The 23497-nt window shown below is 41.7% G+C and overlaps 1 protein-coding gene across 2 annotated transcripts in view; it reads left to right on the forward strand.

The window, feature by feature from the left end:
* PTPRB (protein tyrosine phosphatase receptor type B) overlaps positions 1 to 23279 on the forward strand; it is a 117929-nt gene extending 94650 nt beyond the window's left edge. For both annotated transcript variants that reach the window (XM_082422673.1, XM_082422674.1), the window contains 9 exons: positions 41 to 122; positions 1678 to 1768; positions 2556 to 2632; positions 4564 to 4698; positions 5765 to 5887; positions 6074 to 6237; positions 7771 to 7906; positions 16746 to 16866; positions 18797 to 23279. In XM_082422673.1, coding sequence (XP_082278799.1) covers positions 41 to 122; positions 1678 to 1768; positions 2556 to 2632; positions 4564 to 4698; positions 5765 to 5887; positions 6074 to 6237; positions 7771 to 7906; positions 16746 to 16866; positions 18797 to 18819 — 952 coding nt within the window. In that variant the 3' untranslated portion in view covers positions 18820 to 23279. The remainder of the gene's footprint in view (positions 1 to 40; positions 123 to 1677; positions 1769 to 2555; positions 2633 to 4563; positions 4699 to 5764; positions 5888 to 6073; positions 6238 to 7770; positions 7907 to 16745; positions 16867 to 18796) is intronic.
* The last annotated feature ends 218 nt before the right edge of the window (positions 23280 to 23497 follow it).

The raw sequence follows: 23497 nt of genomic DNA on the forward strand, positions 1-23497 counted from the left end.
CAGTAATTTTCTTTTCTTTCTATTATATTTTAAACTATAGCCCAATAAAAGTAAATCAGTTTGAAGGACACTTCATGAAGCTGCAGGCCGACTCCAACTACCTTCTATCCAAGGAATACGAGGTACAACTCAGAGGCAATGATGCTTTAGCACCCCTGGTCCTTAGCAGAATTTCCCTCCAAGCCTTCACTGTGGAATCACAGGCTGATTGGGCTCAGGAGTTAGGATGGCACTTAGGGTCTCAGCTGAGCGTTCTTTTGTGCCTCAATCCATTCCCTGCACAATATACCACCTAGTCTCAGAGGCCATTTTGATCTCCGGAATAGTACAGCAGACAAGGCACTACCCAGACCAGATGGTAAGAAAGAATTGACAAACTTCAGATGCAAACCAATGCTGTCAGTTTTTTTTTTTTTAACATCTTTATTGGAGTATAATTGCTTTACAATGTTGTGTTAGTTTCTGCTGTATAACAAAGTGAATCAGCTATACATATACATACATCCCCATATCCCCTCCCTCTTGCGTCCCCCTCCCACCCTCCCTATCCCACTCCTCTAGGTGGACACAATGCACCGAGCTGATCTCCCTGTGCTATGCAGCTGCTTTCCACTAGCTATCTACTTTACATTTGGTAGTGTATATATGTCAATGCTACTCTCTCACTTCGTCCCAGCTTACCCTTCCCCCTCCCCACGTCCTCAAGTCCATTCTCTACGTCTGCGTCTTTATTCCTGTCCTGCCCCTAGGTTCATCAGAACCATTTTTTTTTTAGATTCCATATATATGTGTTAGCATATGGTATTTGTTTTTCTCTTTCTGACTTCCTTCACTCTGTGTGACAGACTCTAGGTCCATCCACCTCACTACAAATAACTCAATTTCATTTCTTTTTATGGTCGAGTAATATTCCATTGTATATATGTGCCACAGCTTCTTTATTCATTCATCTGTCGATGGACACTTAGGATGCTTCCACGTCCTGGCTATTGTAAATAGTGCTGCAATGAACATTGTGGTGCATGTCTCTTTTTGAATTATGGTTTTCTCAGGGTATATGCCCAGTAGTGGGATTGCTGAGTCATATTGTAGTTCTATTTTTAGTTTTTTAAGGAACCTCCATACTGTTCTCCATAGTGGCTGTATCAATTTACATTCCCACCAACAGTGCAGGAGGTTCCCTTTTCTCCACACCCTCTCCAGCATTTATCGTTTGTAGATTTTTTGATGATGGCCAATTCTGACCGGTGTGAGGTAAAACCTCATTGTGGTTTTGATTTGCATTTCTCTAATGATTAGTGATGTTGAGCATCCTTTCATGTGTTTGTTTTATACAGATTGCTGTCAGTTATTTAAGCTGGCCTTTTGCTTGCCTGGGAGACAATGTGGTTTGGTGAAAAGTGCCCAGGCTTTGGATTCAGTTCCCAGCTTTGCCACCTGTGTGACCTGGGGCAAGTGAATTATCCTGTCTGAGCCTCATCTGTAAAATGGAGATGAGACTACCTCCTGTGGGGCTCTCGTGGGGATCAGAGCTGACGCACAGTGGTCGAATAGGAGGCATTCCACAAATGCAGCTAGTGTAACATATGGTTATATTGTTATGTATCTCAGGGACTGTCTGATTTGCCCTTTTCTATCTCACATTCTTCACCTGAAAACTTATTTTTGACCTAACAGGACCTAAAAGATGTGGGTCGAAACCAATCATGTGACATTGCACTCTTGCCAGAGAATAGAGGGAAGAATCGATACAACAATATATTGCCCTGTAAGTTTTGTGTTGAAATTTGTAATACTGTCTTCCTCTAGCCATTTTTTCTCTTTTCCACTAGTAAAATGGGGCAAAGCAATATGGTATAGCTGGATATGGGAGATATTCAGAGGCTCTGAAAAGTCTTTAAAAAGAAATGACTTGTATGTTATTGCACTTCCCTCCAGGGGGATAACAACCAGCTGAGATTCTGGCTCTGAGAGGCCACTTATGCTGTTGACATTTCACCATGTGGTCCTAATGCCTCTCCTTAGAGGCCTAAGAGCAGTAACAGGGTTAACAATACGGGCCAAGCTGGGTTTACTTAAAGTCTCTAGTTAGCAATTATATATATATATATTTGTTTGTTTGTTTATTTGTTTATTTATATATGTATATCTATTTATATGTTATCCTTACCCAATTAGGTGAAGCAATAGAAGGTAGTTTTTCTGGATTGTATTCATTCTAGCAGTGAAAGGGAGCTGGCCACTCCATCGGGCAAATGATATGGTATCACAAAGGAAAGTACACGAGGGGGCTTCAGGGAGCATTTGGCTCGTCTGCTTGTGTGTTTCTGGGCCACCTGTGCAACCAGAGGCAAGTTAGTGATCCTGTCTAAGCCTCATCTGCAAAATGGAGATGAGAATACCTCCCCTGTGGGGCTGTCATGGGGGTCAGAGCTAACGCACATCAAATACCAAGCATTCTGTAAACAGTAGGGAGAATCACCAAGCATTCTGTAAACAGTAGGGAGAATCACCGCGACTCACTGGCAAATCTCTGTCAATAAATTTCCTTGCAGATGACGCCTCTCGAGTGAAGCTGTCCAATGTGGATGACGACCTGTGCTCTGACTATATTAATGCCAGCTACGTCCCTGTAAGTGACCCAGCCACGGGCCCACAGTGACTGGGATGAAGCTTTGACGGGTGGCTGTGCTGGAGACAACTCTCCTCCCCAACACGCTCCCACCGTTCTTAGGTCTGGAAACATGTCAGTTTTAGAGAAAAAAAAAAAAAAAAAAAAAGATCATGTCTGATTGTCGTAAAACGCAGGCTGTCCTATTCAATCACTGCTAAGGCCCAGTTTTCAAAATGGCTATAGTCACATATGATTATAATGAGCCCAGGAGGCATTTTCAAAGGTCATTTTCTCTCTGCAGCCCTTAGTCAAGATTAGAGCTCCCTGAGGAAGCTGGACCTCCACGGCTAAGGCTGCCTAGCTAGGGAAGCTGATTCAAAGTTTATTTGGATTTTTGAAAACCACAGACACAACTCAAAGGTTCTGTCAAACCTTTGGGCTCAGATTCTGGTTAGCATTTCACCGGCTTCCTACAGCACCTACAGTGGAAAAAGCTTTAAGGTCAGACAGACCCTGTTTGAATCCCATCTCTGCCCCTTGCTGACTCTAGGACCTCGGGCAAGTTAATGTCAATTCTTTGGGCCTCCATTTCCTTTTCCAAAAAAAGTGAGGATAATATTTACCTCAAATAATCCTCCATTCACTCCATAAACACTATATAGTAAAGTGCTAACTGTAAGTCAGACTCTGAGCTGTGTACAAGGAGAGGGTCAGATGGAATCCTAACCCTCAGGGAACTCTCAGCAGAGTTGTGGCATCAGGAAATGACAAGGTGGGCGACGCCCTTGACAGGCTAGAATGGTGCTTCTCCACCATTAACATATATCCACATCATCTGTGGGTCTTGTTAAAATGAAGCTTCTGACGGGACTTCCCTGGCGGTCCAGTGGTTAAGACTCTGTGCTTCCACTGCAGGGGGCGCGGGTTTGATCCCTGGTTGGGGAACTAAGATCCCACATGCTGCGCGTCTCGGCCAAAAAAAAAAAACAAAAAAAAACACAAAAAAATGCAGCTTCTGATTCAGCAGGACTGGGGTGGAACCTGGGATTCTGTATTTCTAACAGGCTCCCAGATGGTGCCTGTGCTGCAGGTCTGAGGACCACTCTCTGAGTAGCGAGAGGCTGTAGGTTGCTGCAGGAGCTTCTGGGAGAACATCGTCCAGCAGAAAGAAAGATAAAGGAAGGCTCAGCAGAGCAGGCACCATGCTGAGACTTGGAGGACAAATAAGGATTCGCCAGAGGAGAGGCAGTGGGTGGGGTGGGGATGGGGGTGGCATAGGTGACACAGTGTAGAGGCCCTGAGGAGAGGCAAGGAGAGAAAGAGCTTCTACTGGGATCTGCAAGTAATTCCATGTTGCTGGAGTGCAGGATGTGTGGGTGAAAATATCCTAGCTCATAGAGTTGTGGTTACAATTAAATAAGATCTGTGAAAATCCTGCCCCACAGCATGTTATAGGGTGGATGCTCAGTAAACAGTGGGTTCTCTTCCCTTAAGTTTCCCTTGCATGGTATCTCTTACCAACAACCCAAAGTCAAGTACCTGAAATGACTACAACTCTTCTATGTTAAATAAGGAAAGAGCCTGATCAATGTCAGTTCCTCAGACAGTCCATACACACACACGCGCGCACACACGCGCACGCACAGGTATATGTATTTACACACACTCATAATTGAGGGTGAAGTGTTTTCTAAATTATTGCCTGAGTCCTCCACTGCCTTTAAGAATAAACACAACCTAATAAAAAAGAACTTGGCTCTTAACAACAGTTCAGTGTTCCGGCCTTTGTCCTTCCTGCTCCCAAGCCTTGATGCGTGTTAGTATCTTTTTTCTCAAGTCAGGGCCCTGGCAAAGACTTACATCTCACCTAATCTACAGAGCTAACACTTTGCTTAGAGTTGTGAAGAGGCCCATTGTTTCCGACTCTCCACATTGTAAATTCATTGCAGGGCAACAACTTCAGGAGAGAATACATCGCTACTCAGGGACCTCTTCCCGGCACCAAGGATGACTTCTGGAAAATGGCGTGGGAACAGAATGTTCACAACATCGTCATGGTGACCCAGTGTGTGGAGAAGGGCCGAGTGAGTAAATGGTCTTCCTGACATACCAACCTTGCTTTCCTCCACCTGGGTGTAATTCTACTCCCCATCCCCGTCAGAAGTTAAAGACCATAAAAGCCAAGTAGGCGTCATGTAAGAACACTGTTAGTGAATTAAAGCCACTCGGTTATAAAAGGCTCTATCATAAACCCAGGTGATGCCCACTTCTGATCCTGGGTCTGAAGTTTCAGTCAAAGATGTTTGCATTTGACAACTGGGATTATCAGAAGCGCCCGTGACACCGAAGGATTACCTGGCCTCTCGTCTCCTCCATTCTCTGCTGTATGGAGAGAAGAGATAAACCGGCAGAGTCCCCGGTGCTGTCCCTACTTTCAGGAAAGAAGGAGAAGTGAATTTTAGGCTGTGTCTGCAGAAACAAAGTAAAATAGTTATCTGGACAAACTATGCAAACCTCTTGTACTGGCATTTATAATCCTCTACTTTATATGGTTACTTTGAGGATTAAAAAGAGAGATTACATGAAGTACCCAGTAACTGTGCTCAATAAGATCTGTCCACAGTCTTCTTTCGCCTGTCTCCACCTGTGAATGTGAGCTTGGCTAAATGTTCTGACTTTGCAAAGGTCACATGGCACATGGCACTGGATCCAGGTTGGGACAACAATATCAAAATATAAACAAAAAAGGGCCAGGGAGACAATGCCTTCCTCTTCCCAACTGGATCTTTCTTCAGAAAAACAAACAAACAAACAAAACCGAGAAATTGTGAGACATGGCTTATGTGCTAGTGGAATTGAAATGCTGAGGAAATCAACAAAAACTCAAGCCATAGCACACTGAACCTGAAAGGAAAATGAATCCGAGGGTTGGGGGGGTTTGCTCCTTGAACGGTGTCTCTCCTTCACTTGGAGCAGCAGCCCAACTTCAGCCCTGGCCATGAGCAGGTTAGTGCAAAAAAGATCGTCAAATCGCCTTAGCACCTCACCCTGGATTCCAGCTCAGGAAGACGTTTCGAGGAGGGAAAGCACAGGTTCGTGGAGGAGGCGCGTTTCCGGACTCACTTTTTTTTTCTGCCCGCCTTCCTCTAGGTAAAGTGTGACCATTACTGGCCAGCGGACCAGGATTCCCTCTACTACGGGGACCTCATCCTGCAGATGCTCTCGGAGTCCGTGCTGCCCGAGTGGACCATCCGGGAGTTTCGGATATGCAGCGTATGTTGGTTTGTTTGACTTCGTTGAATAACGCAGCTTGGGCAGATGAAGAACACCCGTGAATCCTATTTTCTGCTGGTTCCTTCTCCTGTAGTTTCACTCACAGGAACCCCTGCATGGGCACGGTTGTCAAATCTGAAGGTTTGCCTCGGGCCACGCCTCTTATTAGTCGCTCTGCTCTTACAGGAGGAACAGCTGGATGCCCACAGACTCATCCGCCACTTTCACTATACAGTGTGGCCGGACCACGGAGTCCCGGAGACCACACAGTCCCTGATCCAGTTTGTGAGAACTGTCAGGGACTACATCAACAGGACGCCGGGGGCCGGGCCCACCGCGGTGCACTGCAGGTACTCCGCCCCCCGGGGCCAGCAAAGTGGCAGCTGGGAGTATAAATAAGGGTGTAAGCCTGAAGAATCTAGTGGCTGCAGGATTTGTCTACCCCACCAGCCTACAGAGGCCCAGGGGATGTTCTTCTTCCACCCACTCCTCCCCAACCTCGCTCCTTTGCACTGTCTCTCACCCTCACTCTCCATCTTTCTCTCCCTCTTGCTCTTTTTCCTACTATAGCAAATGCAAAGTTCTTATGTGACTGCCAGGTCCCCCATAATTAGGCCCCATCTCACCCCCCAGTCCAAATTCCCAGAGACTCCCCTGCCACCGTAGCCGGGGAGGAAACCGCTCACACTCATCCTTGCCTCTTACCATTCTCACTCCTTGGAATGGCCTTCTCTCTCTCCTCCACCTGTGTAAACCCTAACCAGCCTCAGGATCCCTGCTCTAGACTTCCTGCCGGGTCAAGTGGCACTTGCCATATGTGGCAACCCAGTTTTGCTCTTAAATTTCTGTTCTCTCTTGACTTCTCTTTGCTTCAGTCTGTACGTGCATAAAATCAAGCTAACAAGCAGTCTCTCACTCTCTTTCTCCCTGGGGAGCCTGGTGTTTAGCTAATTAATGTTTGCAGAAACACTCTGATAGCCCTAACTGAATGGCACTAATAAATGAAGAGCAGGGAATTGCTACAGTAAGAGAAATGTCAAATGTACTCATTTTCTCCAAATCTGCCCAGCACCCTAGGAGCCCTGCTTTTCTATGTCATTGGAACCCTGATGCTTTTAATAGGAATGTGAGGCTCTCAAGAGCTTCCTGCTTTCTAAAGAATGGCAGGCATTTTCACCCAATACCACTGAAAAACTGTTCTTCTTTATCTTATAAATATGTGCATCAAAAATCCCCAGGTTATGCCATTATTTTAGGGAGCAATTTGACAATCCCTGGTAAAGCTGAAGGTGTTCATATTGCTATGATCCAGCAGTTCTGCTTCTAGATATCTACCCTTGAGAAATCCCCACACATGTGCACAATGATGTTCACTGCAACACAATTTGTAATAGAGAAAAACTAAAAATGATCTCACTGTCTATCGGTAGGGAATGGATTAGTGGTGTTTATGAACTCTATAAAAGAAATCAGATCTACATGTAACAATGTAGACAAATTTCAAAAAACAATATTCAATAGAAATGTTAGCAAAAGAATACATAAAACGTGTTACCATTTTAGTAAATTTTTGAAACACACTAAAACAATATATTGTGTGTGGATTTACATGAATATAGGAAGAGTATGAAAGCATGCGTGGAAATGATACACAGCAAGTCCTTACCTCTGGTGGGGTGGGAAGATGGAGGAAGGAAGGAGGAAGGATGGAAGGCCAGAGCCTTGGTTATATTTCTTTGAGAGAGCACATTGAGAGAAAGAAGTATTCCTATAGTCTCCTCTAACTTGGAAGGGAAAGGAAAGATTGTGCTAGAGTCTCTGGATGCAGTCCAGAAAGGCCAGTTTAATAAAAAGGCTCAGTCTTTCTTTACGCTCTCTTCTAGTGCCGGTGTGGGTAGGACTGGAACCTTTATCGCATTGGACCGAATCCTCCAGCAATTAGATTCCAAAGATTCTGTGGACATTTATGGAGCAGTGCATGACCTAAGACTTCACAGGGTTCACATGGTCCAGACCGAGGTAAGAGTTCGGCTGAAGGACACAGACCAGCCTGTCTGTCTCCCTCCTGGAAAATGTCCAGGGCTTTAATCTGATAAGGGGAAAGAACTATGACTCGTTAGGAGAAGAAAGAGAATTGAATATTGATGTTTTCTAGCACTTTTTATTTTGAAACAAATTTCAGTGACCTTGAGGATGATGTATATTCTTATCTTTACTGAACTGGTTGCCCATCTTTGTTAGGTGGGTAGGAAGAAAAATGAATTTTTTTTTTAATCAATGCATTAACATGGGGAAAAGTCAGTTAGTTCATCATGAAGGTCATTTTAAGATAGGTTGGTGATTGAGCGCAAGAACTTACGTTAGTAAAGAGGAAACAGATTCTAATCTCTTCTCTCCTTCAGCCCACCCCAGCTGCAACCCCACACCAAAGAGTGTACGTTAATTGTGAAGGATAAATGCTTCCATTTATACAGTCCTTTGACATTTGCAGGGCATTTCTGAACATGTTATCTCATTAAATTTTCACCAAAAAAAAACCAGATGAGAGAAGTATTATTTTCCATTTCCAGGCTAGAAAACTGAAGTTGAGAGGCTAAAGGGCTTTGCACAGTTATGAAGTGGCTGAGCTGGGACTTGAACCCTGTTCTGGAGAATCACAAGCCCTAAGCCCCAAGTGCCCTGCCCCACAGCCTCAGAGTCAAATCTATGTCCCCAGACAGACCAAGCCTGTCATTCCCCTGTATCATTGCCTTACCAGGCCCAAGTTCTCTTGCCTTTGTGTTTCCCAAGTAACACTACAAAGTCCTCTATTAAAAAAAAAAAAAAAAATGCCCATGGTCAAAAAGGGGAAAAGTTCTACATGCTACCATGTCCCCTGTTAGAGTCACAGGATACATGAAAGCTGTGCAGGTGGCCATGCTCCACAAAATGGAGATGTCCTGCAACAAAGGCTCCCCCCGAGCTTGGTTGAGCTCACTACTTCTGAAACTGCTTTGACCCCCAGATTCCCTTCTTTTTTTAAATAAATTTATTTATTTATTTATTTATATTTGTTTTTGGCTGCATTGGGTCTTCGTTGCTACACGCGGGCTTTCTCTAGTTGCAGTGAGCAGGGGCTACTCTTCGTTGCAGTGCACGGGCTTCTCATTGCGGTGGCTTCTCTCTTGTTGCGGAGCACGGGCTCTAGAACGCAGGCTCAGTAGTTGTGGTGCACGGGCTTAGTTGCTCCGTGGCACGTGGGATCTTCCCGGACCAGGGCTCGAACCCGTATCCCCTTCATTGGCAGGCGGATTCCCAACCACTGTGCCACCAGGGAAGCCCCCGGATCCCCTTGTTGTACAGCACATATTAATATCCTGCAGATCCTCATATTCTGTTACACGTTCGGGAAAACACTGTCATCATTGCCTCGTACAGGCAGTGCCCACACCCAGGACCCTCTGTCTCCAATTCCATAATAAAATTTTAAATATTTTATTATGAAATTTTAAAAAAATACATGAAACTAGGGAAAATAGTATAATGAATGTCCATACCCAAACCCCAGTCTCTACAGTTATCAGTATTCTGTGTTCTTTTTGCATTTATAGCCCACATACACTGTTCCCCCAGCTCATGACCTCATTGGAATATTTTAAAGCAAATCCTACTAATACTGTGTATTTAAAAACATATATATTTAATATAATATATTTTTATATTTTATATATTTATATATTATGCATTATTAATATTATATATTTTATTACCTATATATTTTTACAGTTATATATATATTTTTTTACAGTTAAGGACTCTTTAAAAATCATGACCACAATACCATAATCACACCTTACAATTTTAATCATAATCCCTTAATATCATCTAATATCTAGTCAGTGTTAAAATATCCCTAATTATCTCAAAAATTGCTTCTTTCACTTAGTTTGCATTAGAGTCCAAAGTCCATACATTGCGTTTGGTTGAAGTCTCTTTTAAATTCCTTTTCATCTATAACAGTCCTCCCTCTGATTTGTTTTCTGTGCCATTTATTTGTTAAAGAAATCAGTTCATTTTCCATAGATTTTTCCCACGTTCTGAATGTGGCTGACTGCTTTCTCATAATGTATTCCATTTTTCATAATGTAAGGTAATGTATTCCTCTATTTCCCATAATTTTTGTCAGTGGGTCATTAGATCTAGAGACTTCATTAAGTCTAGGTTCCTTTTTACCACCACATGCTTCATGGGTGGTGCTGAGTACTTCCTGTTGCATCATATCAGGAGACACTTCCTGCCTGTGTCTCTTCTCCATGCTGATGAAATGACAATGCTCATCCACTATAACATTTCCCATCAGCCTTTCGCTTAACGGTTTTGGCAGCCACTGATGACCGCTGTCTAGCTCTGTTCTTTAATTAAGGGTTGTAGAATTATATCACACTACATCATAATTGTTTTCCTTCAGCTTTTTCCACAAGACTACGAGTTCCTAGAGGGTAGGAACTTGTTTTCCTTTGCTCTAACCTCAATATTTTTTTTAATCTATTAAATGAATGAACAAATATCCTACAATTATGCTGCTAAAAAGTCAGCATCAATGTTCCATTATTAATCTGTTTTCATTTTCACAAACTCAAACCATACTTAATTTGTAATTTGGGGAAGAGGAGATTATCACATTATAAGTAATCGCAAAGGGTGTGTGGGGGGGGTCAGGCTCCCTGGTTATTGTCAGAGCTTCTTGGGCCATGTATCACTTCTGTACACCTGCTCAGAACTCTGGAGACGCATTTTGGCAAAGAGCAGTCACCCCTACTGTAAATATCACTGGCTGACTTCCAGGGCAGGGGTAACACGATATGCCAAAGCTCTCTCTCCTCCTTGGACATAACTCCTCTTTCCACTATTCTCTTCCCCTTCTCCTCCTAACCTCTCTGCGGATTCTATGGTTCTTGTTCTTCCGCCTGCCTTTTCAGTGTTCGAGTTCCCAAGGGTCTGTCCTCAAGGCACAGCTCTTCTTTCTCTCCATCTTCATTCTTCGTGATGTCCTCCACTCCCATGGCTCTGGGAACCACATAGACGCTCAAATCTCCCAAATCTCATTCTCCTTCCCCAGCATTCACCTGAGTACCTGCCTCCCGGACAGTTCCACCAGGAAGCCTTACAGTCATCTCATCTCCAACTCAGAACCCTCAAAACCGAACTCATTATCTTTCTTTAAAAACACAAACAACAGGGACTTCCCTGGCGGTGCAGTGGTTAGGACTCCGTGCTTCCATTGCAGGGGGCCCAGGTTCGATCCCTGGTTGGGGATCTGACTTCTGTTCCCACAGTTCCTGTAGTCACATCCGAGCAGTGACTAAGCCCTGTGCATTCTACCAAGCATCTTTCTCCTTGTTCTAGTCTCTCGCCCCACCCTTGCCCAGCCCTTTACTAACTCCCAGCGGGCCTTCGCAGTAGCCTCCTTGTGGCTCTCCTGCCTCTAGCTTCTGCCCTAACAGCTCCATCACCACTGCCACCACCAAGTGCTCTCTCGTTGTGTCAACTCCCTGCATAAAAATCGTGGAAAGCTCTTCATTGCTTTAAAATGAAGTTCAAGCTCTTCGTAGCCTGGTTCCAACTTACTTCCCCAGTTTCATGTCCTAACACCACCCATCCCCACTGTTTTAGGGTCTGTCAAAATTAAGGAAGGTTTCCCTCTCTGGGCCAGAATCAACAATTCTTTTGATCATGCTGAATAAAGATTGCAATAAGATAGAAATTTTCTCTTTCCTTTTTTCTCTATCAAACAAAATCCCAAACAATATCCAGATATTATCTGTCTTGCTTGAAGGCTCTGCTGAAGGTGGGCTCCTTCTACAGTCTCAGATGCTCAGAACCGGCACCGCTCACTTGGTTCTGAGTGCAAAGGGGTGCGATCCACAGCTGAGCCCTTGTGGGTGACGGTTCCAGCAAAGGAAAAAGGACATTCTGACATCCCCTGTATTACTTTTCTGGATCCACAGAGAGAGTCAACCTCAACTTTGTTCTACCTTATTTGAGAGACAAAGGGGTGCAGGGCTTCACAAGTTTTGATAAATATATTAAAGAGCAAAGGTTTCTAAACAAGGAGGCATTAGACAGGGAGTTGGCGAGTGTGTCCCTCCTTCTTTTAGCTGCGAGTGTGTCCCTCCTTCTTTTAGCTGCGAGTGTGTCCCTCCTTCTTGGGGCATGTTTGCAGCCTGACTCTGGGAGAGACACTCGGACGGAGCAATAACTTGTTAAAGAACAATAGGTGAGAGTCACCGTCCGTCAATCGCATCTGCTCCCCACGAGGAGGAAACAGTGTGATGTTATGGGACTCGGTGCTCGTTTGGGGGATTGTCCTGGGAGTTTCCCATGACCTATGCACCCTACAGTTTAACTACACTAGACTCCTCACAGTTTTCAGAATATATTTGCACTTTCATGTGATTTACATCATTTGGAATGTCCTATTTCTTTGCTCAAATTCTTAACAAATGTTGCCTTTTCTCTCTAGCTCCATATTTTCCTCCCCCCAAAGTGAACCTGATGGCTTCTTCTCATGTATGAAGCTTTATAAACAATTCTGTCTTATGTTTATCACTTTATAGTTATTTGTTCACATACCTGCCCCTCTGCTAAACTGTGCATTCAGAGACCATGAAAGGCTATAAGTACAATCCTATAAATATTATCTCGTACTACAGCTATTGGTGAAATTGAATGGAACTAAGACTTCACCAGCTTGCTGGACATAGGAAAAATGATCTTTTATGATGTGAAGTTCATACATTAGACTTTATCTACTTTTCGTTAAGAATAAAGTGGGACAATGAGGTATCACCTCACACCGGTCAGAACGGCCATCATCAAAAAAAATCTACAAACAATAAATGCTGGAGAGGGTGTGGAGAAAAGGGAACACTCTTGCACTGTTGGTAGGAATGTAAATTGATACAGCCACTATGGAGAACAGTATGGAGGTTCTTTAAAAAACTAAAAATAGAACTACCATATGACCCAGCAATCCCACTACTGGGCCTATACCCTGAGAAAACCATAATTCAAAAAGAGACATGTACCCCAATGTTCATTGCAGCACTATTTACAGTAGCCAGGACATGGAAGCAACCTAAGTGTCCACCGACAGATGAATGGATAAAGAAGACATGGCACATATATACAATGGAATATTACTCGGCCATAAAAGGAAACAAAATTGAGTTATTTGTAGTGAGGTGGATGGACCTAGAGTCTGTCATACAGAGTGAAGTAAGTCAGAAAGAGAAAAACAAATACCATATGCTAACACATATATATGGAATCTAAAAAAAAAAATGGTTCTGATGAACCTAGGGGCAGGACAGGAATAAAGACTCAGACGTAGAGAATGAACTTGAGGGCATGGGGCGGGGGAAGGGTAAGCTGGGACGAAGTGAGAGAGTAGCACTGACATATATACACTACCACATGTGAAATGGATGGCTAGTGGGAAGCAGCTGCATAGCACAGGGAGATCAGCTCTGTGCTTTGTGACCACCTAGCGGGGTGGGATAGGGAGGGTGGGAGGGAGACACAAGAGGGAGGAGATATGGGGATATATGTATACATATAGCTGATTCACTTTGTTGTACAGCAGAAACTAACACACCATTGTAAAGCAATTATACTCCAATAAAGATGTTAAAAAAAAAAAAAGAGAGAGAAGCACAACAACAAAAAAATAATAATAATAAAGGAAAGTTTTAATAAAGCACATGCTAGGGAGAAATTCAGGGTAGATTTTGATTCTAAAGTTTAATGCTTTCTTGCACTCCGATTTGACTGTATGTTTTCCAAAAGAAACGATCAAAGTATTGCCCTTACCAGTAGGATAGACCCAGTATTTGACTGAAGAACATGAACTGTCATTATTACTAGGTCAAGTATTGTAACTGCCTTTAAGATTTAAAGATCCAAGAACAAAGAAGAGAGATGAAATGTGAATAAAGAATAAAGGAATTCACAACAAGAAAAAAAAGAAAGTGGGAAGCACATTAACAATCTGAAGGTTTTAGTAGTAATCATTTTCAGAGGGGTATTCTGTTGGGAAAAGAAGAATTTATATTTAAGACAAGGCAAATTAATGAATTTTAACTGGTTTCAAAGCCCAGGGTGGATCATTGTTGAAGAATTTATTAATAAGTCGTAGCATAGAGGTACAAGAGCTCATTCACAGCCAAACTCTAAGTTCTCAAACTCATTTAATATCCCAGTAGAATTGAAAATATGAATTATGCTTTGGATGGGAGAAAACAGGGAAGTGTCAGTCTATAATTTGGTAGATTGTTTTCAAGATGACAAAAATGATTGCCTATACTGAAAACCATTTTCAGGCGAGTACCCTTCTTGAATTTTCAAGATCACGGTGTCATGAAACACTCATAACAAGTGAGCTCAGTTTGTGAGCAGAAATGCAGAGAATAGTTATTAATATTAACACAGGCCTCACTTATGATTGATTGGTTTCTTTGAAATATCCTAATCTAATGATTATACCAGACCTATATGATGAGGTCCCATGAGTAGATGACCATGCAACCAGGGGCAATGCCTAGTGCCAACACATAAAAATAAATACTTGTCCACTTTTAAAGATCATTGATGACGTAAGATTTTATAGTCTCCCTTTGTGTCTCACACCTTGAAAATACTCTAAAGCTGACCACATGGATCACCTTAAACATAGGGTCTAGTAATGTTTTTCAATATCCATCTAATTGACAGCAATACAAAGTCTAATACAAACCATTAATAGTCAAAAGATGTTAGCCGTAGAAGAGACCTTGCTCTCCTTGTTTTACAGATGGGGAAACTGAGATCCCCATCTAGACCAGCTGGTGGCAGACTGCGAGCCCAGGGTCCCTCATCTGAGCAGTGCTGTGTCACTGAGAGAGCCCAAGGCTGAGCACTAAGGTTACACAGACATTCATTCCCTTATTAGACAGCTCGGTTGGTAGTAAGGAAGGGGGCCCAATGCACAAGTTTGGCCGCCTATGGCTGAGCTTCTGTTGTCAATGGAGGTCTTTGTGGTGTCCTTTTGGTCACCAAAACACTGACTCTTCTATACTTGTTTCTATTTCAAAGGAGTTAGTTTCTAAACCACAGACAAGACGCACCATGCTCCTGCACCCAAATGGTAACTTAGGTCAACAACAACCAGACCCATATCACTATGCCCTGGTAAATGGGTCATACAGACATTCAGAGGAGACAGAAACTGCTTTTCCAATCTAGGAGAGTCTGATAAGGCTTCAAAGCAACACAAAATTTGTCACTTTCTCACACAAACACATAATTATATTTAAATTCTGCTTACAATACTTGCTTCAAAAATTCAGGTTAGACTTGTTTCATACAGGTCGAAATGAAAGTGTGCTGAATTAGTCCATGACTCTTTTTATGAAAATAACTCTGATATGTGACCAGATTTCATAGCTTAAAATTTGGCTGAAATTTAGTTTTGTCTTGTTCTTTATAACTCATTTTAAACATTACCTCTGGTTAACTCTTCGCTCAAATTCTGACCCAAGGAAAGGTGTCGAAGCAGCTTAGAAATTTGAACTAAAAGAATTCTCATCTCTTGAAGCAGAGCCATCGTCGGCAGACCATGCATAAAAATATTTTAAAATATCATTCTATTTGTAAAGAATTTAAGCATTTCCTAAAATAAAGAAAAGCTGCACAAAGGAGAACACAACCTTCTCCAAAGGGACAGCAAAAAAAAAAAAAAAATAGCTTCCAGATAGCTGACAGGTGGGTCTATCCTCACTGTGTAAGCCTCTGTGGTTTTCTGCAGTCAGCCAACATGTTTGAGATTCTTCCATTAGTCAGACTCAGATGCTGAGAGAACCAAGATATACACACCTATTGTATACACCTCCTTTTTCTCACCATACTCCCCCCCCAAAAAGGGAATGAAATAGCACAGTATGCAGTGAAATGATTTTCTCATTCAACAATGCAACGAAATTAGGTTTCATCTAAGAAAACTGGTGTAGTGAAAAAGACATGAAGTTTGGGCTCACACACCCAGGATTAAATCCTAGGGTCCCATTTCTCAGCTATGTGACTTTGGAGAAGTTACTTAACTTCTCTGAGTCTCCACTCATAGGGATGATTATATCTACTATACGAGGTTGTCAAAATAATCAAATGAGATAATTTATGTAAAATGCATTGCACAATGTTTGGCATTCATTTGTATATTTAATAACTATTTGTGGAGGACCTACTATGGCCCGACATAGTTGTAGGCCCTCACAGAACATACTCTAAATACGCACGTACAGAAAAAAAGATGAATACACACCACCTCTCTGCCCATTATCATTATTCTATCCTCTGTGGTAATAGAAAGCAGTCACTCTTCTACATACTAGAGACCATTAGTGAAGGGATAATCAAGAAATTTGCTAACCATATAGAATCCCATTACTGTTGAGGTTTGGTGAGAGTCCCTTGTCTTTCTTTTTTTTTTTAATTAATTTATTTTATTTTATTTATTTTTGGCTACATTGGGTCTTCATTGCTGCACACTGGTTTTCTCTAGTTGTGGTGAGCGGGGGCTACTCTTCGTTGTGGTGCGCGGGCTTCCCATTGCGGTGGCTTCTCTTGTTATGGAGCACTGGCTCTAGGCGCTCAGGCTCAGAAGTTGTGGCGCACGGGCTTAGTTGCTCCGCGGCATGTGGTATCTTCCCGGACCAGGGCTCAAACCCATGTACCCTGCATTGGCAAGCAGATTCGTAACCACTGCACCACCAGGGAAGCCCCCCTTGTCTTTCTTATGCTTGAAAATTTGCCTTCCTCTGACATGTCTTCTGCCTTTTCATAGTGTCAGTATGTATACCTACATCAGTGTGTAAGAGATGTTCTCAGAGCAAGGAAGCTACGGAGTGAACAAGAAAACCCCTTGTTTCCAATCTACGAAAATGTGAATCCAGAGTATCACAGAGGTAGGAACTTACTTCACTAATTTATGAGTTTACTTATTGAAATACAGTGGATCTGGAAACCATTAAAAACCTCAAGCTTTTCCAACGTGCACCACGCATCTCTTCTTCTACCCAAAGGCTTGAGGGAGAGGCCCTCACAAAGTGGCAACAGGAAGAGAGGCAGAGTGGGGAGGAGAGCCCCCATAGTGGAGCACAGATTTCACGTGGTATCTCTTCCTAGGCCTGGGGTGCCCTCTACTCAGGACTTGGCTTAACATTTCTAAGGGATAAGGCTCACTGCTAAGGAGGATGCTTTGAAATAGCAACTGGGAGTTCAAATTGTAAAATCCCTTTGGAGAAGAACTTGGCCATGTGTATCAAGGTCCTTAATATGTTCTTTTCACCCAGTATTTCTACTGCCACCCTAAGTACTGCAAAAGCTTTATGCATGAAGCTTTTCATAGTTAAAGGTCTGAGTGAAAAAATCTAAATGTTTAACAGTGGAGGACTAAGTACACCACAGTGCATTCACTGAGTAGAACATGATGCAGTCATTAAGAATGATATTTTTAAGGATATTATAATAGTATAGATATTCTCATAAATAAGTTAAGTAAGAAAAGAAGAACATAAAACAAACAAAAACAACACATAAGGGGAAAAAAAAGACTGGAAAGAAATATACCACAATACTAAAATAAATTTCTCTGAGCAGTAAAATAATACATGATTTTTCTTCCATTTTATGTTTTTTCTAAATTTCCTAGAACAAGCATGTAACATTTTCTAAATGATAAATTCAGTAGAAAAAAATGTATAAACTTTGTAAGGCACTGCTTTGATCAGACAATAGTTAATTGACACGTGAAGGGTCTGCCTTTTCCTACTCAGGACCATCATTAAGATCTAATTTATCACATTGGCTAATTGCAAATTTGAAGTTACATTGTATTAGTTATTTATTACCAGCTAACAAATTACCCCAAAACTTAGCAGCTTACCTCTATATTTATTATCTCATAGTTTCTGTAGATCAGGAATTTGGGAGGGGCTTAGCTGAGTGGTTCTGGCCCAGGGTCTCTCATGAGGTTGCAGTCAAGACATTGGCCAGGGCTACAGTCATCTGAAGGCTTGACTGGGGCTGGAGTGCTCACTTCAAGATGTTCACTCATGTAGCTGTTGTCGTAAGTTTCAGTTTCTTGCCACATGGACTAATATCCACCTATAGATTTTTTTTGGGGGGGACAAACATTATTTTAGAGCTCTTTTATCACCATTTCTAAATGCTCTTCAGTTTTATTTAGTTCTCTGCACCCTCTGTACCCAACCACCTAGCCAGTATGTTAACTAGTTAATAACCTGTAAAGCACCCATACATAAGAGGGCTGCTACTTAAGGGAGTTCTTTGTAAATCAGATAATCCTTTTGTTTTGTAAACAATTACCCCCTAATTTATCTGTATAGTAAACTGAGGTTTTTGCATGGCAGATTCTTTAAGAAGCTCCAGGCTGGAGGGGGACTCTGGAGGATCTTGGAGGTTCCTTTGTATTGTTTTGACTTGTTTAAGAGTCTTTCTTTAGTGTGATCTTGGGTGCTCCTGAAAGAAGCTAACTATGGTATGGTTAGCTTCAGGCATCTGAAAATTAGGATTCAGGAACTAGCTCTGGAACTAACTAGCATTCACAAGCCGTGTAACCCTGAGTGAGTTTCTGTGCCTCTCTGGGTCTCTGGGCTCATCTGTAAAACCAGAAGGGATAGACTGGAATCAGTAGTCCTTTCCAATTCTAGTACTCTATGGTTCTGAATGCAATGACCTGGGACGGTCTCATCCTAAACCATATTGAGTTTCCATCGTTTCTGCGAGTCTTTGCCATTTGTCATTTTCATAAACAGAACAGACAACTGTGACACACCCTGCTACAGCCTCTAATTCTGGTGTCCTTCCTTTCAGATGCGGGTTATTCAAGACATTGAGAATGCACCCGGAGATCTTCTGGATCAAAACTATTCACTGTGTGATTTCTTTTTAAAAACTTGCTTCATGCCCTACAGAGGTGCCAGCTATTTCTGTTGATACTATGTATAATTTATTAATCTGGAGAATTTTAAAGAATTTATGTAATTTAAAGGTAACAGATATTATTGTACATAGTTGTATTTTGTAGTTCCTTCTGTAAATATGTATTTTTTCATAATGTTTAATATTAAGCTTTATATAATACTATTTTTCCACACTAAAGTGTTCATGGCTTGTTCTACATAAACTAATTCAACCTGTATCACAGGATGACTGGTAAAATGTGTACTCAGGTGCTTGCTGTGGTGGGGCCGTGGTTTTTACCAGTTTTAATGCTTACTGGACAGGATAAAGGGCAGGGCTGGAGAGAGCAGGGAGTACAGCGGGCTTGGCTGCATTGGTGTCCCATGAATCTTAGGATCCAAAGATGATCCAAATGCGATTTGGACAAATATAACGATCAAAAGAAAGGACTGGGGAGGTGGGATTAAGCAGCACCAAAGATTAAATCGGTGGTTGTGCCTCAGGTGGTTAGTCTCTTCCCTTTCTCCTGCCAGACGTTCAAGCCAACGTGGTCAGCTCAGGGGCCACGTAACTTGCCGAGCAAGTCCAGGCTGCAGGGCTGAGGGTTCTGAGAGAGAACGACCCAAACAGAAGTGATGAATTCCTCATATCGAGAAGCTTGCCACCTGCCCTCCTGACTGGAAACCTAGTCAACGTGCAAAGTGCCATCCATAGTGATGGGAAACTGTTTCACTGCATCCACAGTGTGCTGTGCGAACACGCATCCCACACTGGGATGTGTGTGTTGCCCAAGGGACACACACTCGTCTTTGTCTCATTTCTTGGGGGCTGCATTCCTGGAAAAGTCAAAATTGCACCGGTCATACTTGGTTTTCCCATTAAAGGAATATTGAGGTGGCATATTATACTCCTGATCAAAGGGCCTAACATCAATATCTATAGAAATGTCCTCAAACATCATATATCGTTAATTTAAAAAACACAAAAACAAAAATTCAGTGGTGCTTAGTATAAAATTTTCCAAAAGCCTTTTTTAGTAAATCACTGAGGTCAAAATATAAGGTAGACACCTTCAGTTGCATTTAATATAAAAAGCACTACATACTCTACCAAGTTGATCTTCAGTGTGTGTGCCTATTTTGACTATAACAAATTTCAGTGAGCCAGAAAGTGGGCATTGCCCTCCCCAAGGTCCAGTTCCGAGGGTCTTCCTGGAGAAAATTTGAAAGGCATCTGCACAGTTAACTTCATGGCTACCTGAGAGATGAGTTGGGAATGTTTGCCTTTTTCTCACTACAAATTTCTCTGAAATAAACTTAAGAATTAGAAATCAAGGTTGTTGATCTCACAGCTTCATTTGCAGAAAGAGTACATTTCTTTTCAAAATGTATATTTTTGCTACGTACTATAGAGTCCCATAAGTAATATAATGGGTGTCATTGGCATAGTAATGGAAAATCATTAAATATTCCTCAAAGAGTTATTTATAGTTAAGTGAAGCTCCACCCAAACTGGAAAAATTTCCAGGGCTCTTTGAAGTTTATGGAAACAGGAAAAAACTTAATAAGAATGAATGCGAAGAGGATTCCAAGTTTTCACAGTATCATTGTGCTCAATGCCCTTGTGAAATGACAGTGTTAGGCTCTGACCCTGTTTCGGGAAACCAGGTGGCTCTTCTAGAAATGAAAAGGAACAACATACACGTGAGTGTGGCAGCGGTACCACCGGGGAGAAAATGAAGGTCGGAGATTTATGAGATGTGGTGTCTATTAGGAATAACTTTCCCTGTATTAATGAGAAAAAGCAAGAAATTTTAAAAAACAGAATTATAAGCTAACGTCGCTGGGCACAAAGCACATTCAAACATGGAAAGAAATTCATTTTTGGCTCTTCATCTATTCAGAAAAGTTTTAGTGCCTGCAACTTGTTAGGCACTGTCCTAGAAACTACACATTTCTACTTAATAAAGAGAAAGCATCACAGTAAAAATGCTGGGGTTATTGTTACTATTTTCAGTTAAGCCTGAAAGAGGGCCTCAGCGAGGCAGTGAAGTTACCGAGCACCAGGGCAGCGGCAGCCTTCCGCGGACCACACACTGGCAAGCACTGACGCTGCTTCTCTAGCAAATCGCTGGACCGAAAAGAGAAAGCAATTAATTGCACAAATCAAGAATTCAAACCATAAAAAACCTACACGTCTGTAACAGTAAATACCCTGGCATATCTGGGGTGGAGTCAGAGTCATAAAAATGGACGTGACAAGGGAAAACTGTGTGTTCTTTTAGTCTAATGCAGGACATATTTATTCCTACCCTCCACCTGTCTAATTTTAAATCTCCTTAGCAACAAATATTTCACTATCTTCCCTCCCACCACCACCAAAGACTAAATACATAATCTAGTTGATCTATTTATTAAATTTAGGAGGAGGAAAAAAAGGTTTCCTTGACATTCAGCTCAATTGGATGTATTTTAATTTAATCCCATCATGTGTTATGTCTTGGTAAACACTCCGTTTCCTGTCACGGTGGGCATTCTGGCAGTGCACCTGTGCGGTACACTTTAATCATCAAGCCTTCAAAGTGTTATTGAGCTATCAAATCTCGGAAGGGTCCCGTCTTGCATCTTAATAATTATTTATACAAGTTCTTTATAATTAACTCCTTTAATCTCTACTCATTAAATCAATTTCGTATTATTCTGTTTTCTCTGGATAGCAGCCAGTTTTTCAGCTCTTGAATCAGATTTTTCTAAGGCTCATCTTCCTGTCTGGCTCTGCACATACTTGTCCTAAATAATTCACCAGCCCTTAACACTTCTGAGTCCCTCTTTTTCACTACTCTTCCCCTTCTCCCTTTTGAATGTGTTTGCTTTCCTAGTAGAAGGTGATTTTATTTTCTGTTCATCTTATCTCCTCATACCCATTGGTATTTCATAGTCTTTTCAGGCTCCACATTATAGAAGAGATGATGATGATTTCACTTTTAAACACTAAAATGGCCACAGCACACAGCATATTGGGGACAGTTTTATTTGGGAGGGTCTTTAATTAATTTTATTACATCTTGGAAGAAAGCCCAACATGACATGTGAAAATAATATGAAACCACTAAGCAGATGTCCAGCAATACAAAATTAGACTTCACATGTTGTACTTCACACTCTGATTCTCTTAGTGTCTCAGGATCTAGGTTCTTGTATTTAAACACTCTCCTTACTTCTTGCAAGAAAGCTATCAGCCGTATATATACTAAATTCTCATTCACTTAGCTTTCTGCGTCTCTACGGTTGGAATCCTGGAATCATAAACCTGCCAGATCTGGATGACAGTGAGTGATAGAATCTGAGCCCCAACTCTGGGGTGCTCTAGAGTTTTAGTTCACACATGTGAGCCAGACCAAACCTGCCCTGGTGGGAAAAAGAAATAGGTAATAAGCTGCTTGTTTGAGGTAGCAGTTCAAGGACTTTCCAGGTTCCATTTCACTGAAGAAATGAAAGTAGTTGATCATCCAAGACACAGTGGCAAGCAGGAATGGCTGACCCACCCGAAGTGGCTGTGAGCAAGGACTCAATAGTACCTCATTTCTGAAGAGACAGAGGGGAAAAGGCTGTTATCAGCCCAAATGCGCTGTTAAGGTTCTGAGTATTTTTAACCTGAGATTTCAAATCATACCAAGTATTCAAAGATTGTTTCACATCAAGGGAAAAAAATCTATAAACCATGACTGCAGAAAATGAGTGAAATGATGTAAAGAAGGAAAAATATTTGAAAAGGGGGCTCTAAGCAGACACCATCAGGAAGAGGAAATGCCATCCCTTCTGTGTGCCCAGACTGTTCTTTGGAGATGTCATATGCTTCTATTAGGGCGTATTATCCTTTGGGGGGGTTCACTTTGACTATGCTGGCCAGATGATTTAACTGATTAAGCAATTGAATTGATTCATTTAGTTTTGTGAATTGACCAGGTGTTTGAAGAAATTGAGTTTGGAATTCTGAACACACTACCTTAGATTCTTGTAGTGGATGATGCCTTTGAAAATGTTTGGCCATTTTAGTTAAAATGCAGGGTAACATTTAATGCAGCCATGATAATAGCAAAAATCTGTTCTGTTCTAAAAATGTTTCTAGCAATGGAAATATTTCTGACTAAAAGAATACTCTTGACTTATAGGGAGGCTCCCTAGGAATAAATGTATGCAACAAAAATGAGGCATTTTATTTTTTTAAAGTTGTCTATATAGTTGCATTCATGAAATAAGAAAATTGTTGGTGAATGCTCTTAAAATAAAGGTTTATGTAATGGAAATAAAAAGATCTATTAACAGATTTACCAAAGATTATTTTTATAACCTATATGCCAATGTACATGATCTTATGTAAGATACCAAAATAAGTTGAAAATGGTGAATAAAATCAGACAAATGTAACATGTTCCTTCTAGAATATTCACAAGAGAGTTTAGTTACGGCTGCTTTCTGCCTTAAGTAATTTCTTTTAAGAAAAACTATCTTCATCCTAAGAGCGAGCTTTTCGTTATGTTTGAGATGTTGTGTTCTCATAGCTGAGTGAGCAGGTAAGCATCCCAGCAAGAAAGGAGCATATGCAACTGTG

This window comes from Balaenoptera physalus, assembly GCF_965194825.1.
Source record: "Balaenoptera physalus genome assembly, chromosome: 13".
NCBI lineage: Eukaryota > Metazoa > Chordata > Mammalia > Artiodactyla > Balaenopteridae > Balaenoptera > Balaenoptera physalus.